The sequence below is a fragment of the Plectropomus leopardus genome, chromosome 17, assembly GCF_008729295.1.
Source record: "Plectropomus leopardus isolate mb chromosome 17, YSFRI_Pleo_2.0, whole genome shotgun sequence".
Lineage (NCBI taxonomy): Eukaryota > Metazoa > Chordata > Actinopteri > Perciformes > Serranidae > Plectropomus > Plectropomus leopardus.
In genome coordinates this window covers 19,768,926-19,781,662 of record NC_056479.1, presented here as the reverse complement: position 1 = coordinate 19,781,662, position 12,737 = coordinate 19,768,926, and the positions used below count along the sequence as shown (strand labels likewise).

General features: G+C 38.0%; 1 protein-coding gene across 1 annotated transcript; it reads left to right on the top strand.

The window, feature by feature from the left end:
• Window positions 1-296: 296 nt before the first annotated feature.
• On the top strand, window positions 297-12,367 carry slc5a11 (solute carrier family 5 member 11). The gene is made up of 16 exons (XM_042504874.1): window positions 297-329; window positions 1,118-1,264; window positions 2,778-2,849; window positions 2,997-3,101; window positions 4,097-4,156; window positions 4,246-4,350; window positions 4,444-4,549; window positions 5,395-5,475; window positions 5,562-5,767; window positions 8,023-8,158; window positions 9,456-9,563; window positions 9,655-9,805; window positions 10,537-10,705; window positions 11,252-11,467; window positions 11,844-12,018; window positions 12,135-12,367. The coding sequence occupies exons 2-16, from the start codon at window positions 1,118-1,120 to the stop codon at window positions 12,365-12,367; spliced, it is 2,070 nt and encodes a 689-aa protein (XP_042360808.1). The 5' UTR covers window positions 297-329.
• The last annotated feature ends 370 nt before the right edge of the window (window positions 12,368-12,737 follow it).

Below are 12,737 nucleotides of genomic sequence, written 5' to 3'. Positions count from 1 at the left end.
GAGATACGCATGTACACAAACACACATACAGACATTGCTGTACTATCACTTCCCACATTTTCTGATTAATTGGCATGAATTTAAAACTCATTCAGAAATAATTTAGCTCTCCCCATGACAGCTGTGGCAGCCTTTATTACCCTGTTAAGAGCAATAAATTATTTACATTTTAACTAAACCTTGTAGGTGAAAGTGGAGTTTGATCTTTGTGCACGTGGAGGAAACGTTCGAGTCATAAGTGAGATTCCTGTTCTGTTATTGGTGACATGCTGTATTGTTTGGAAAACTCAGCTCGAGGAATGATACACGGCGTGCCGACTTTCTGAAAGGTGAGTTTATTTAACAGGTAATACCATCCAATTCACTGTAAGAAAGGTAGGATTTGGATAGATCTATCATGTGAGATGGAAGTAATTATACTCTTTTTATGCTTTATGTAGCAAAGTGCAAAATCTGTACCATCTCATACTGATAGAAGTGCAGTTTCGTCAGTAGTTTACTGTTTATAATGACAGTACAGCAGGTTTAAAGGGAAAGTTCACCCCAAAACAAAAAAAAACAACAAACATGCTTTTCCTCTTAACTGTAGTGTTATTTATCAATCTAGATTGTTTTGGTGTGTTTTGGTTTGACAAATTTTGGATATCAGCTGTAGTGATGTCTGCATTGTCTTTAATCTAATGGAACAAGACGGCACTTGATTTGTGGAGCTCAAAGTGTTCATTATTTTCTTAGTTAACTAGTGTTGTTAAACACCATGCAGGTGCCTGTATTTACATTGAAACTGTTTTTCCTTGTTTTAAGTTTTTTTTCTGTTCATACCGGTTATTTAGGGATCGCTTCCAGATTTATATGCTGGGGGACAAAATCCACAGCTCCCATTCTGTGCAAAAATACCTTCTAAAATTTATCACCAGTTGTTGTAAGTAGTCTGAAGTTAGAGAAATCAAGTGAATATCTGTCAAAAGTCAAAGCCTTTCAAGTAGAAAATTTTATTATTTTTCTGTTTTAATTAACAACGAAAACCTGGAAAAGTCCTGAAATTTCACAATTACAATTAATCACTGTACTCATTATCACACAAGGAGACACAATTTATCAATTTCTTTGATTCCAGATGACCTTTGACGTCACAGCAGGCCGCCAAGCCACCAGCATGCCCCCACCTCCATCGCCCTCTCCAGGAGGAGTAACCACCCTGGGGACCGTGGATATCGTGGTGCTGGTAGTTTACTTCCTGCTGGTTCTGGCTGTTGGTTTCTGGGTGAGTACAGGAGAAAACAGATCTCTGCTCTAATACCTCACATTTTTACATCGTTGTCTATTTCCTGTCAGAAGAACAAAAATACTGTGCTGTATGAGAGATTCTTCGGGGTTGTTGTCAGTTGAGAGGTAATGGCTTTAAATCTGAGTGCCACCTACAGATTTTGCACACTTTAATGCTTTATTTTGTCATATCTTAGTTGTGCTAACAGGTATTTGAGTGAGGAATATTCCTGCTGCGGTCTGAACAGTTGCAGTTTGTATTGTGGGAGTGAGTAGCCAGGTCCAGACAGGTTTCTGCTCTTTCCAGAACATTTGTTAATATGTGACAGTATATCACTGTGATAAGACCAATGATTGTAAAAAAGGGAACTGGATGATCCTTGGTGGAAGATCATGATGAATATGAGCAAACCCTGTTGCATAGGTACAAGGTATAAGGTAGATTTATTTGGCATTTTTTAAACCACATTTAAAAAATAGCTAGAAAAAAAGATAAATTCAAATTTGTCCCTAAATCCTGCTACATCTTTTGGAGTCGAAGGAGGAGTTTAGTAGTCTCACAGCCTCGAGAAAGAAGTCGTGCACGAACCATGCCAGTTTATGTTTCCAGTCAGTATGCTCTCTACTGACTGGCATGACATAGCACTGACACACATATGATGATCTTAAATAACATGTTGCATTGCTGTATATTAAATAACTCAACAGTTTCAAGAAGTTAAAATCAACACAACCTTAAACATCAACAGTAACATGCAACATACACATTAATGCATTTTAATACACAATGGGTATTTTAACTCAAATTTTGCAGATAATATTATTAACATCTTTTTAAGTGAGGTTTTAAATGCAGGACCTATTTTCGCAGTGTGTTATTGGTACTTTTACTTAAGTAAAATCTGATATTTCTTCCACCACTGGAATCAACATTTCTAATGCAATTGTGTCTTTACGGGTCCATTGTGTAGGATTTAGCAGCATTAATTGGCAGAAATGGTATATAACATCCATAACTATGTTTCCATTAGATTTAAATCACCTGAATTTAAGGATCATTGTGTTTTTGTTACCTTAGAATGAGCCGTTTATAGCAAAACGGAAAAATCAAACTCTGGCTTTAGATAGGGTCATTCGCGTTTTCAGCTCGGACACTGTAGTTCTCATAGATGTATAGAAAAGATGTGAAAATAGCATTGGAGGCAGGGCCCTGTTTATTCCTATGAAAGCTGCTAAGTGGCACAAAAAAAGTTCAACTTCTGCATATAAAATTACTCGGATGATTGGCGCTGCTTCTGTACTGTGTGACCCATAGAGCAGGAACGCTAGAGACTTCAACCAGCCGAGCTGAGTATATGTAGCTGCATCAAATATGTTGTTTTATGTCACACCAAACCCCAACTTCGATAGATTAAGTAAATGTTAAAAAACAATGAAATTCTCTTTTAATCAATAGATGCCAAAAAGTCTTAGAGACTTGACCTTTAAAAGGTTTCTCTTTTTTTTACCAGTCCATGTGCAGGACCAAGCGCAGCACGGTGGATGGATACTTCCTGGCTGGGAAGAACATGACCTGGTGGCCGGTGAGTCAAACAAGAGTGTTGAATCTAACTGCAGCGCTCTAGTCGAGAGCAATTTAACACTTTAAAAGTTAGATGGAGACAAATGTTCGACAGTTCAAAGTGAAATACTAATTTGATCCCAATTCTGACTCTTTTATCTATATTTAGGTGGGTGCCTCGCTGTTTGCCAGCAACATTGGCAGTGGACATTTCATCGGCCTGGCAGGGTCAGGAGCTGCAGCAGGAATTGGGGCGATCACATATGAGTGGAGTGTGAGAGATTATATATATGCTTTTAGAATTTAACCCTTTGAAACCTGAGTACATTGGCTTAATTTCTTTCAAAAAAGTGGGAATTAGGCAATGAGCAATTTAAGAAATGGCCCAAAAATTTGCTCTAGATATTACTAAAATGTTAAAAAGGAAATCCCCTGAATATAAACACAAAAAAAAACAGTAAGGAAAAAAAACTAAAAAAAAATATTATTGAAAAAATGTGAATTAAAGTTTAAATTAAACTATAAAACTTTTTTTAGAAAAATGTCTGTAGCATAAAACAAGTTTAAAAAATGAAGATAGTTTTCTTGACATTTTTTTAAAGCAGTTTATTTCTTACAATTTATTTCTTGCAATTTTTTGGACATTTCTTGCCAAGTTGCTCACTGACTTTTTCCCCAAGTTTTTTTAAAGAAATCAAACCAATTTTATCAGGTTTCAAAACCTGATAAAATTTCTTTCTTTCAAATACTTGTAAAGAAGTAAGAAGAAGAAAGAAGAAAGGACCCAAAAAACAGCAAGAGATTAATAAAAACTTATAAGAAAATCATCTGAAATTAGCAAAAAGAAAAGAAAACGTACAAAAACAGGAAATGACTTGAAAAAAAAAATGCCAAAATGAAAATAATATAAAAATATATTCCTGTTACCTAATTTTACTTTAACATTCATAATTATAATAATTATGACTTAAGTTTTCTTGATTATGTTTTGTATTTATTAAATAATTTTCTATCAATTATCACTCTTCTTAAAGCTAATTTTCAGGTCATTTTCTTGTGACCTTTTACTAATTTTTTGCTATTTGACTTTTCATGCCAAGTTGATGATCACCTTTTTCCCATGTTTTTGAAAGAAATCTAACCAAGTTGCTGATATTTCAAAGGTTCAAATGCTTGTGAAAGACGTCTAAATGCAGCAAAAGACAACTGATGTTGATCTAGATTTCAAAGGGTTCAATTACGAAATGTGAACATTTGTGTGATGGACAGGGTATGATGGTCGTGCTCATGCTGGGATGGCTCTTCCTGCCCATTTATATTGCCTCTGGGGTGAGTGTGAAACATCACAAACACATACATGTACATGCATGTTCATGTACTCCTTTCTATGTAATCATCTCTGAACGCATCATCTCCAGGTGATGACCATGCCTGAATATCTGCAGCGGCGGTTTGGTGGTAGACGGACACGGTTATTTATAACTGTCCTGTCCTTATTTATTTACATCTTTACAAAGATATCGGTATGATACAAATCCACAATCATTCTCTAGTGTTTGTATGCTGTTACAAATAATTAGATATGTGTTTATGTATGTGTTTGTGCGTGTTTCCAGGTGGACATGTATGCTGGTGCGCTGTTCATTCAGCTCGCCTTACAGTGGAACATCTACCTGGCTGTGGTGCTGCTGCTGTCAATCACTGCCATCTACACTGTAGCAGGTGACCTCATTCCCTCGCCGTTTACTTACAAATTTGACACAAGTTTTCTGTTTACTGCCTGCTCTGTCACTGAGTGTCAATGATAACTTAATAACTTTATTTATACAGCATCTTATATAGAGTTTACAAAGTGTTTTGACAAACAAGGCAAAACAGAAATGGGATTCATAGACAGCAATACAACAACGGAGAGCCAAACACTCCCGTTGAATACAAGCGAGGTGAAACTCGGGTAGAGTTAGGATAAAATAAAAACAAGAGGACAAATAATGCAAGATGCACGACGCATAATGTCAGTATAAAATAAAACAAAGATATAGCAACAACAGAAACAATAAAAGCAGTAAGGAAAAAGGAAATAAAATAGATCTTTTGCTTATTGTAGATAAAATAGAATAGCTTTTAAAAAATTGATCCAGATCAACTCATTTCTTGCAATTTGCGTAACATTTCTTGCCAAGTTGCTCATTGCCCTTTTCCCTACTTTTTTAAAAGAAAACAAACTGATTTGCTCAGGTCTCAAAGGTTTAAATACTTGTGAAGGCGTCTGAACACAGCACAAGAATAGTGATGCTGATCCAGATTTCAAAGGGTTAAGGCTCAGCTTTGGAAAGGGATCCACCTGAGGATCTAAGGCTGCAAACTGGCTCATATTGGGTCAACATTTCAGTTATGTAGCGTGGGGCCAGGCCTACTGATCAGTAAAGTCTTAAAATGATTTCTTAGACGAACAGGGAGCCAATGGAGGGAAGCCAGGATTGGGGTGATGTGATGTCATCTGTTAAAACCAGTAAGGAGCCTACTTACTGGTTTTAACTGTTGTGTTATGTGTGTTGTTTCCTCAGGTGGTCTGGCTGCAGTTATCTACACAGATGCAGCTCAAACTGCCATCATGCTGGCAGGAGCTGTCACCCTCATGGGCTTCAGTAAGTCAGATCTGAGTCCATGTAACACGCTCCCATCACCAGCACTCTGTGTTCCAGTTTATCTGATCCTGCCACCTCCTGTTTAGGCTTTGCGGAGGTCGGAGGATGGGATGCGCTGATGGACCGGTACGCCAACGCCATCCCCTCTGTCCGTGTGCCAAACACAACATGTGGCATCCCCCGAGATGACGCCTTCCACATATTCAGAGACCCGGTGAACTCTGACCTTCCTTGGCCCGGGATCATTATTGGCATGACCATCCCCAGCATGTGGTACTGGTGCTCTGACCAGGTACTGTAATAGAGGTAAACCTTTTTGTGGGGGCACTTTTTAACAAATAAAGGAAAAGGGAAAAAAAGTCAGTTAGTACTGCAGTGATTCAAATAGGTGGGTATGAAATTGAAAAAAATTTAAAGGTAAAAAAGTACATAAATACAACAAATCATGTACATCCACATATGTATCAGCCAATAGATCACCTGTAAAGGTGGGTTAGTTGAAAGGTCACTTTGGACCAATAAAACCTGACAGGGAGGCGAGGCGAAGAGGTGTCCAGCAGAAGACATTAATGCCTGTAATGCAGTGATTAACAGGGCTTGGAAAACCTGGGGAAGTCTTGAAATTTTGCAATCACATTTTCCAGGTTCAGAAGAAGTTATGAAATTAGTAAAAATCATTGAAAGTCTTGGAAAAATCATTGAAAGTTTGTTGTGTGGAATGGAGTGCGGATAACTTTTCACTTTATGTAACATAAGCAAATTTATTTCTGTAGCTGTTGACATAACAGCTCTAATAGCTGTCAGTGTGTGATTTTTTGTTTATGATCACTTATGTATCTTTATTTTCTCTGCGTGTTTTGTCTCTCCTTTCATGTATTTCACATAGCTGAAATTATGTTTGTATATAGTTTCAATCTGATATGTTTAAAAATTCCTGAAAAGTTTGACAAGAAAAAAAATTATGGGTCCATGATAAGTCATGGAAAAGTTTTGGAAATTTTGTCCATGAAGATGCGTGGGAACCCTGGATTTAAAATACCCAAATAGCATACAAAAGAGTAAAATCAGATATCACAGTTCAGGATATATTTTTAAAAAAGTCTACCTCCCAAATAAAAGAATACTTTACCTCCCAAATAACAATTTGTATATCAATTTATCACCAGCTATTTAAAATGTGTTAAGAAAACAGTTTTTCTTGCATACCTCTGGTGAATGAAATCTAAAACGGAGAATATTCTTGATGCATTTAAGTCAAACAGGTCTGGATTTTAACATCTATTTACAAACTCTCACACAACTCATGCAGCATAATCCAAGACTCATTATCCAGTCGTATGCTCATTTCTTCCCAAACTGAGAACCCTTTCTGATCAGAAACTGACCTAAAAATCAAACTTATCTATGCTTTCTTTAAAGCCAGACTCAATTGACAAAAACAATCATTTTACTTCTCTGACCACAAGAGCTGCTGGTCTAACACTTCCTCGATCAGTTACTTGTTCGTGTTAATGTGTGATTTTGGTGTTTTAAACAGTTAATTCAGATTTTCTAAAGTCTCACAATAACACAAACAAACTAATGGATTTGGGACGGCGGTAGATCATCAGCTCACTCGTTCAGCAAAGCAAAATGACTGTTTTTGTAATGAAGTCTGGCTTTGAAGAGTTTGTAGATAAGGTTCACTTTCCTTTCAGTTCCCGTCAGAACGGGCTATCTTTTTGTAAAGTACTGAATTTACAGCTAAATGTACGAGATTTGGATCATATTGTACAAGTTGTGTGTGAGAGATTGAAAACAAATATTTGAATATAGTCTTGCTGTTGTTAAACATGGACCCTTAACACTTCAATTCATCAAGAATTTTCTCTGTTATTTTAGATTCTTTATTCACTATGAAGGCATGTGAGAAAAACAAATTTTCTTCACAAATTGAATGATAACATAGGGAGAGTACTTTGTATACAAATGATCATTTTGCTGGTGAAATATTCCTTTAAACCTCATTTAACTTTAACTAGATTATGTGCTGACAAGCCTGATCTTCACAGGGAGACCAGAGCTGCCAACATAGACATAAAAAAATACATTTCATTTTATCTTACTTGTGAAATGTCAAAAGGTTTTTGATCTATAAAAGCTAAAGATGTAATTTAGTGCGTGTCTCTCTTGTTTATGCTTTTCTACAAAATTCCTCTTAAGTATGAAAGAGTCTTCATCTAAAAAAAATCCCCGCTTGAGTATTTGGCATGTTTTGCTCCTCAGTGAGGTTAAAAATTCCCTTTAAACAATATCAGAGTGATATTTTGCCAAGCAGCCAAGACTGAGACAACAGAAAACACGAGTAGTTTTAATGAGCATTTTTCTGAGTTTAACATTATCAGTATCCAATTTCTGCACATAACCCGTCACCTGCCAGACTGAGTAGCCAGAGTAATAACAGCAATTTCCATATTCATGAGGAATTATTTAGGTCTGTTAAAATGTACTGATATGCTGCTGCAACTCCCTGTTAGTTAACTGAGGGTCCGCCATGATTCTCCGCAGGTGATTGTTCAGCGATCGCTGGCTGCTAAGACCCTGACTCATGCAAAAGGTGGCTCCCTCCTGGCTGCTTATCTGAAGATCCTGCCTTTCTTTGCTATTATGCTACCAGGCATGATCAGCAGGATACTTTACACAGGTACAGTATATTTATGTTTTCATTTTTCAAGCCAGGAACTGGAGAAATTAGCTTGATATACACCTAATGTGAAAATATGTATGACTTGTGTTAGAAGTACTTATTTTTGACAGTACTGCACAGATTGGTTGCATTCAGGTTTTCTTATCGTGTAGCCCTCAGCCAAAAACAACGTGCAGGTGAGGTTGGGAATGTAGTGACCAGGTAGTAGCAGCATGCAGCCAAGATATAGAGAAGGCAAATAATGCTTGTTTTTCTAAATTAACCCTTTGAATTCTGCAATAGAAATGGCACACCAGGGCTTCCATCTATTTGTGCTTCTTGTAATGTCAGTTTTATTATTTAAATGCTTCATATCTGTAAAATCTGTACAGCCACTAAATATTTCTGTAAGTCAATAAACTGTAATAACTGATTAGTATTGGTAGTATTAGTATAATTTGAAGTATTGGATTTCAGTCTTTTTTTTATGGATGTGTTTTCTCATCAGGTTTTACAAAATAAACACACAAAACATATTAATCTTAAATATTTCTAAATGTAGAAACATGGAGAAAAGATTTACATTATATAGTTTTTGAGATGCAAAGGCGTTTTTGATAGTTTCATCATTCACTTAGCCACCACACGACATAACGTCATCACGGCGTACAATAATACAACAGAGAACTTTCTGCTGTAAAAAGAGTGAATGTTGTAGCTATTATTTTTTTTATTTTAGATCAATTTAAACAGGATCTTGTAAATAACTGTCTCCCACAGCCACTGCAGGGAAATACTGGTGCTTCCGTGGGTTTTCACAACATTTGCGACACAAGTACAATTTGGTAACATAACATAGTGATGTGACAGCATAGAGGAAAAGAGGCCTTTCTGGTGCATGAAGAATAAATACTCAGAATCACGTAAACAGCGATCTCCCATGATCGTCAGTTTTTAAAGGATTAAAGAGATGATCTCAGTAATTCAGAAAAAAATACGTAAGATTGTTTCCTCATTATTTCATGGTCCAAAAGCACTTTTTTCCACGTAAACTTCTCTCAGAACTTTAAGATTATAATCTTGTTTATTTGGAAAAACAGGACATTTTTTTCTCAAATGAATGCATTAGGCTTTTTTTTAAAGGAGAGGAAGGTGATGGAGAGCGCTTCAGAGCTGGCCTGTTTTCTGTTGGACAGGTGTTGGTGTTTAGCTCAGTCAGCTTGCTACACCTTTAAAAAGAGGTGCTATTAAAGACATTAAACTGGATGACGCATTGTGGATATTTAAGCTTGAGTCTTTTAATGATCCTGTGTAGATGAGGTGGCGTGTGCAGACCCTGAGTTGTGTAAACAGATTTGTGGAAACCCGGTGGGTTGCACAGATACCGCCTACGCCAAACTGGTCATGGAGCTGCTGCCTACAGGTGAGAGATTTTTTTCCCTTGTCACTCCTCCTGTACCACCGTACTCCACATTGAGTCTCTGTTATGCGCATGTCTGTGTTTTCCCTCCCAGGGCTGCGAGGTCTGATGATGGCGGTGATGATCGCAGCCCTCATGTCCTCCCTGACCTCCATCTTCAACAGCGCCAGCACCATTTTCACCCTGGATCTGTGGAAGACTTTCAGATCTCGTGCATCTGAGTGGGAGCTCATGATTGTGGGCAGGTATGTGACAAACAGGTGTATGCTTGTATATTGCAGAAATGGTTCATGCCGCAACAATTTTAACTCATCAGGAAAGCTCAATATTTTCTGAGGAACAGAAAATGTGCTGACCCTTTTCTTCACCTGCGTTTTTACTCGAGTGACAAAGACAGTCCTACAGCACACTTCCACCTCGTTTTCACAACATTTTCTGAGGAACACTTAATTTAAAGTCTCTCTACAGAAGGCCACCCTGCTTTTTTCACTGAGACCTTTAGTTAAAGGTTAAGGGATTTATACTTCATGTGGAATATTTATTCCCCACTCAGACCATCTACAATTATAGCATAAATCATGTATTGCATTATAATGCACTTTGGATTAAATCAGCCACTTCGCTGCGTATCAAATTATTACATTTCTCTGTCATGATCACCCAAACCAAAACCTCTTTTTCCACATTTTCCTACTGTAAGTAATGACTTCCCCAGATACACTTTTCCAGCCGACACACACACACACACACACACACACACACACACACACACACACACACACACACACACACACACACACACACACCCTCATACCCTCATAACCAAGTGAACAGCTCTGTTCAGAGAAACAGTTTTCCATTCCCTACAAGCTATCCTGTGATTAAATCTTTTACACATTGTGTCTTTGCACAACTAAACTGAAGTATTCAAAAACATAGATCATATGTTTTTTGTACGTGTGTGTGTGTGTTGCAGAGTGTTTGTGCTCGTGCTGGTGGTGGTGTCAGTGCTGTGGATTCCTGTTGTCCAGGCCAGTCAGGGTGGGCAACTTTTTATCTACATCCAGTCCATCAGCACCTACCTGCAGCCCCCAGTCTCCATCATCTTCCTCACAGGCTGCTTCTGGAAGAGGACTAATGAGAAGGTAAGAAGGTGATTCCCCACCCTGACAACAGGCTGCATACAATATTAGTCATTTATTAAGAGGGCACTTCACCCTAAAATCAGAACTACACATTTCTTTTCTCAGCTGAAGTGCTATTTAGTCAGTCTAGATAGTTTTGGTGTGAGATGCAGAGTGTTGGAGGTATTGTCTGTAGCAATGTTCATGACTTGATTACTCAAGATAATCCACAAACCTTGATGTGAGCAGCAGTTTATTTTCCTTCTCCAACACTCTGCAACTTACACCAAAACAATCTAGATTTACAAATGGCACTACAGCTAAGAGATAAAATATGCATTTTTGGTTTTAGGGTTTTTAGGGTGAACTGTCACTTTAAATTTTAAACTTTAATTTTAAACTTTAATTTTTTTTATTTTTTTTTTGTTATATTGAGTAAATCACATTAAATGACTTCATATCCACTCTGCCAGCACCATCTTTTAGTCCCTTTGAGTCCTGATGTGATTGAATGATGACAGCGGCACCTAAACAAGTGTAACTAAATGCATGTGTGATTGTACTCAGGGTGCATTCTGGGGCCTGGCTATCGGCTTGACTGTGGGCTGCATCCGGATGTTGTTGGACTTCATTTATCCTGCTCCCCTGTGCTACGAGGACGACGACAGACCTGCGGTGCTGAAAGATGTCCATTACCTGTACTTCTCCACGATGCTGTCCTTCCTCACCCTGATGGTGGTGGTTGCAGTCAGCCTGGCTACAGAGGAGCCCAAACCAGAGCAGGTGAGGCCACTTAATCACATCTGAAGTAAAGTTGTGGGGCTGGGTTTTTTTTGTATTATTTGCACATGCACTCGCTATTTTGTTACCGAGCTGTAATGTAAAGTACCACCCACATTTTGGAATAGAAAAATGCTTTCAAATATGCATTACTTAAATCTGTTTGCTGTCTTCTACTGGATCTTTGCTACGATCCATTAAAGCTGCAGTATATAGGATTTAGGAGTGTCAGTAACACCTCTGGGTAACTTTAAGGCAAACTGATATTAGTTTGCAGTAAGCTGATATAAAACTGACTAATATATCATGATTTGGGTCCTTTGAAAAAGTATGTTCGCACATTTGGAAGTTAACTCTTTACATGTCTTTCTTTTAACAGATACGTCGCCTCACCTGGTTCACAAGGTTTGACCCAGTGGAGCCCAAAGAGCAGGTGTTCTCAGTAGAGCAGAGCACTAAGAGCTTAGAGGTGATCACAAGTCAGACCAGTGAGATGGGCGTCACAGAAGGAGAGCAGGAGAGCAGCAACGGAAAAGCATGTCATCACAGGAAAGGTGTGTCTCTGTCCTGTGTTGCCATTACATTTTTTCCATTTTACAGTTCCTCTTGCCAGTAAATGTACCCCTTCTGTTATTCAGTGTTTTCCCTCTCTCTGTCCTGAACTCTCTAGACTCTTCATCGTCCACGTCCAGTGTCGAAAGCCAGTCCAGGCTATGGTCTGCCCTCTACTGGCTATGTGGGATGGAGAGAAGGAAGGAGGGAGCTGATAGTTCTGTTACGCCTTCTGCACCTGAACAGGCTATCAATTCTCTGGAGGAAAAGCCACGTCTACGACTCATTGTCAACATCAACCTCCTCATTTGCCTCTCTGTAACTGCCTTCATCATCGGCTACTGGGGATGACAGGCAGGTCATGACTTTTATACTGGACACGTGGTGTGTGGGGTAGATAAAAGTGTGTACAGATTATAATGTTTAGGAATGAAGATTAAAATGTCCACTTTGTTCTTTTTACAGTCTTAAAACTGACATTAAAATGACATAAGTCCAGATAGTGACAGTATTTCTTTCAAAACACACGTTTACATCCAAGGATTTACTTGTGAAACGAGTCATATGAAAACTTCCACTAATTTTTAGCATGATTTTACTACACTGATGCCTGAAATTAGGTTTTAAGGGAATAATGTTCTTTTGTCAAATGTTTGATAAAAGCTTCATTTACAATGTGTTTTTGTAAATTAATAACAGCAGAATAACATTCCCAAACTGG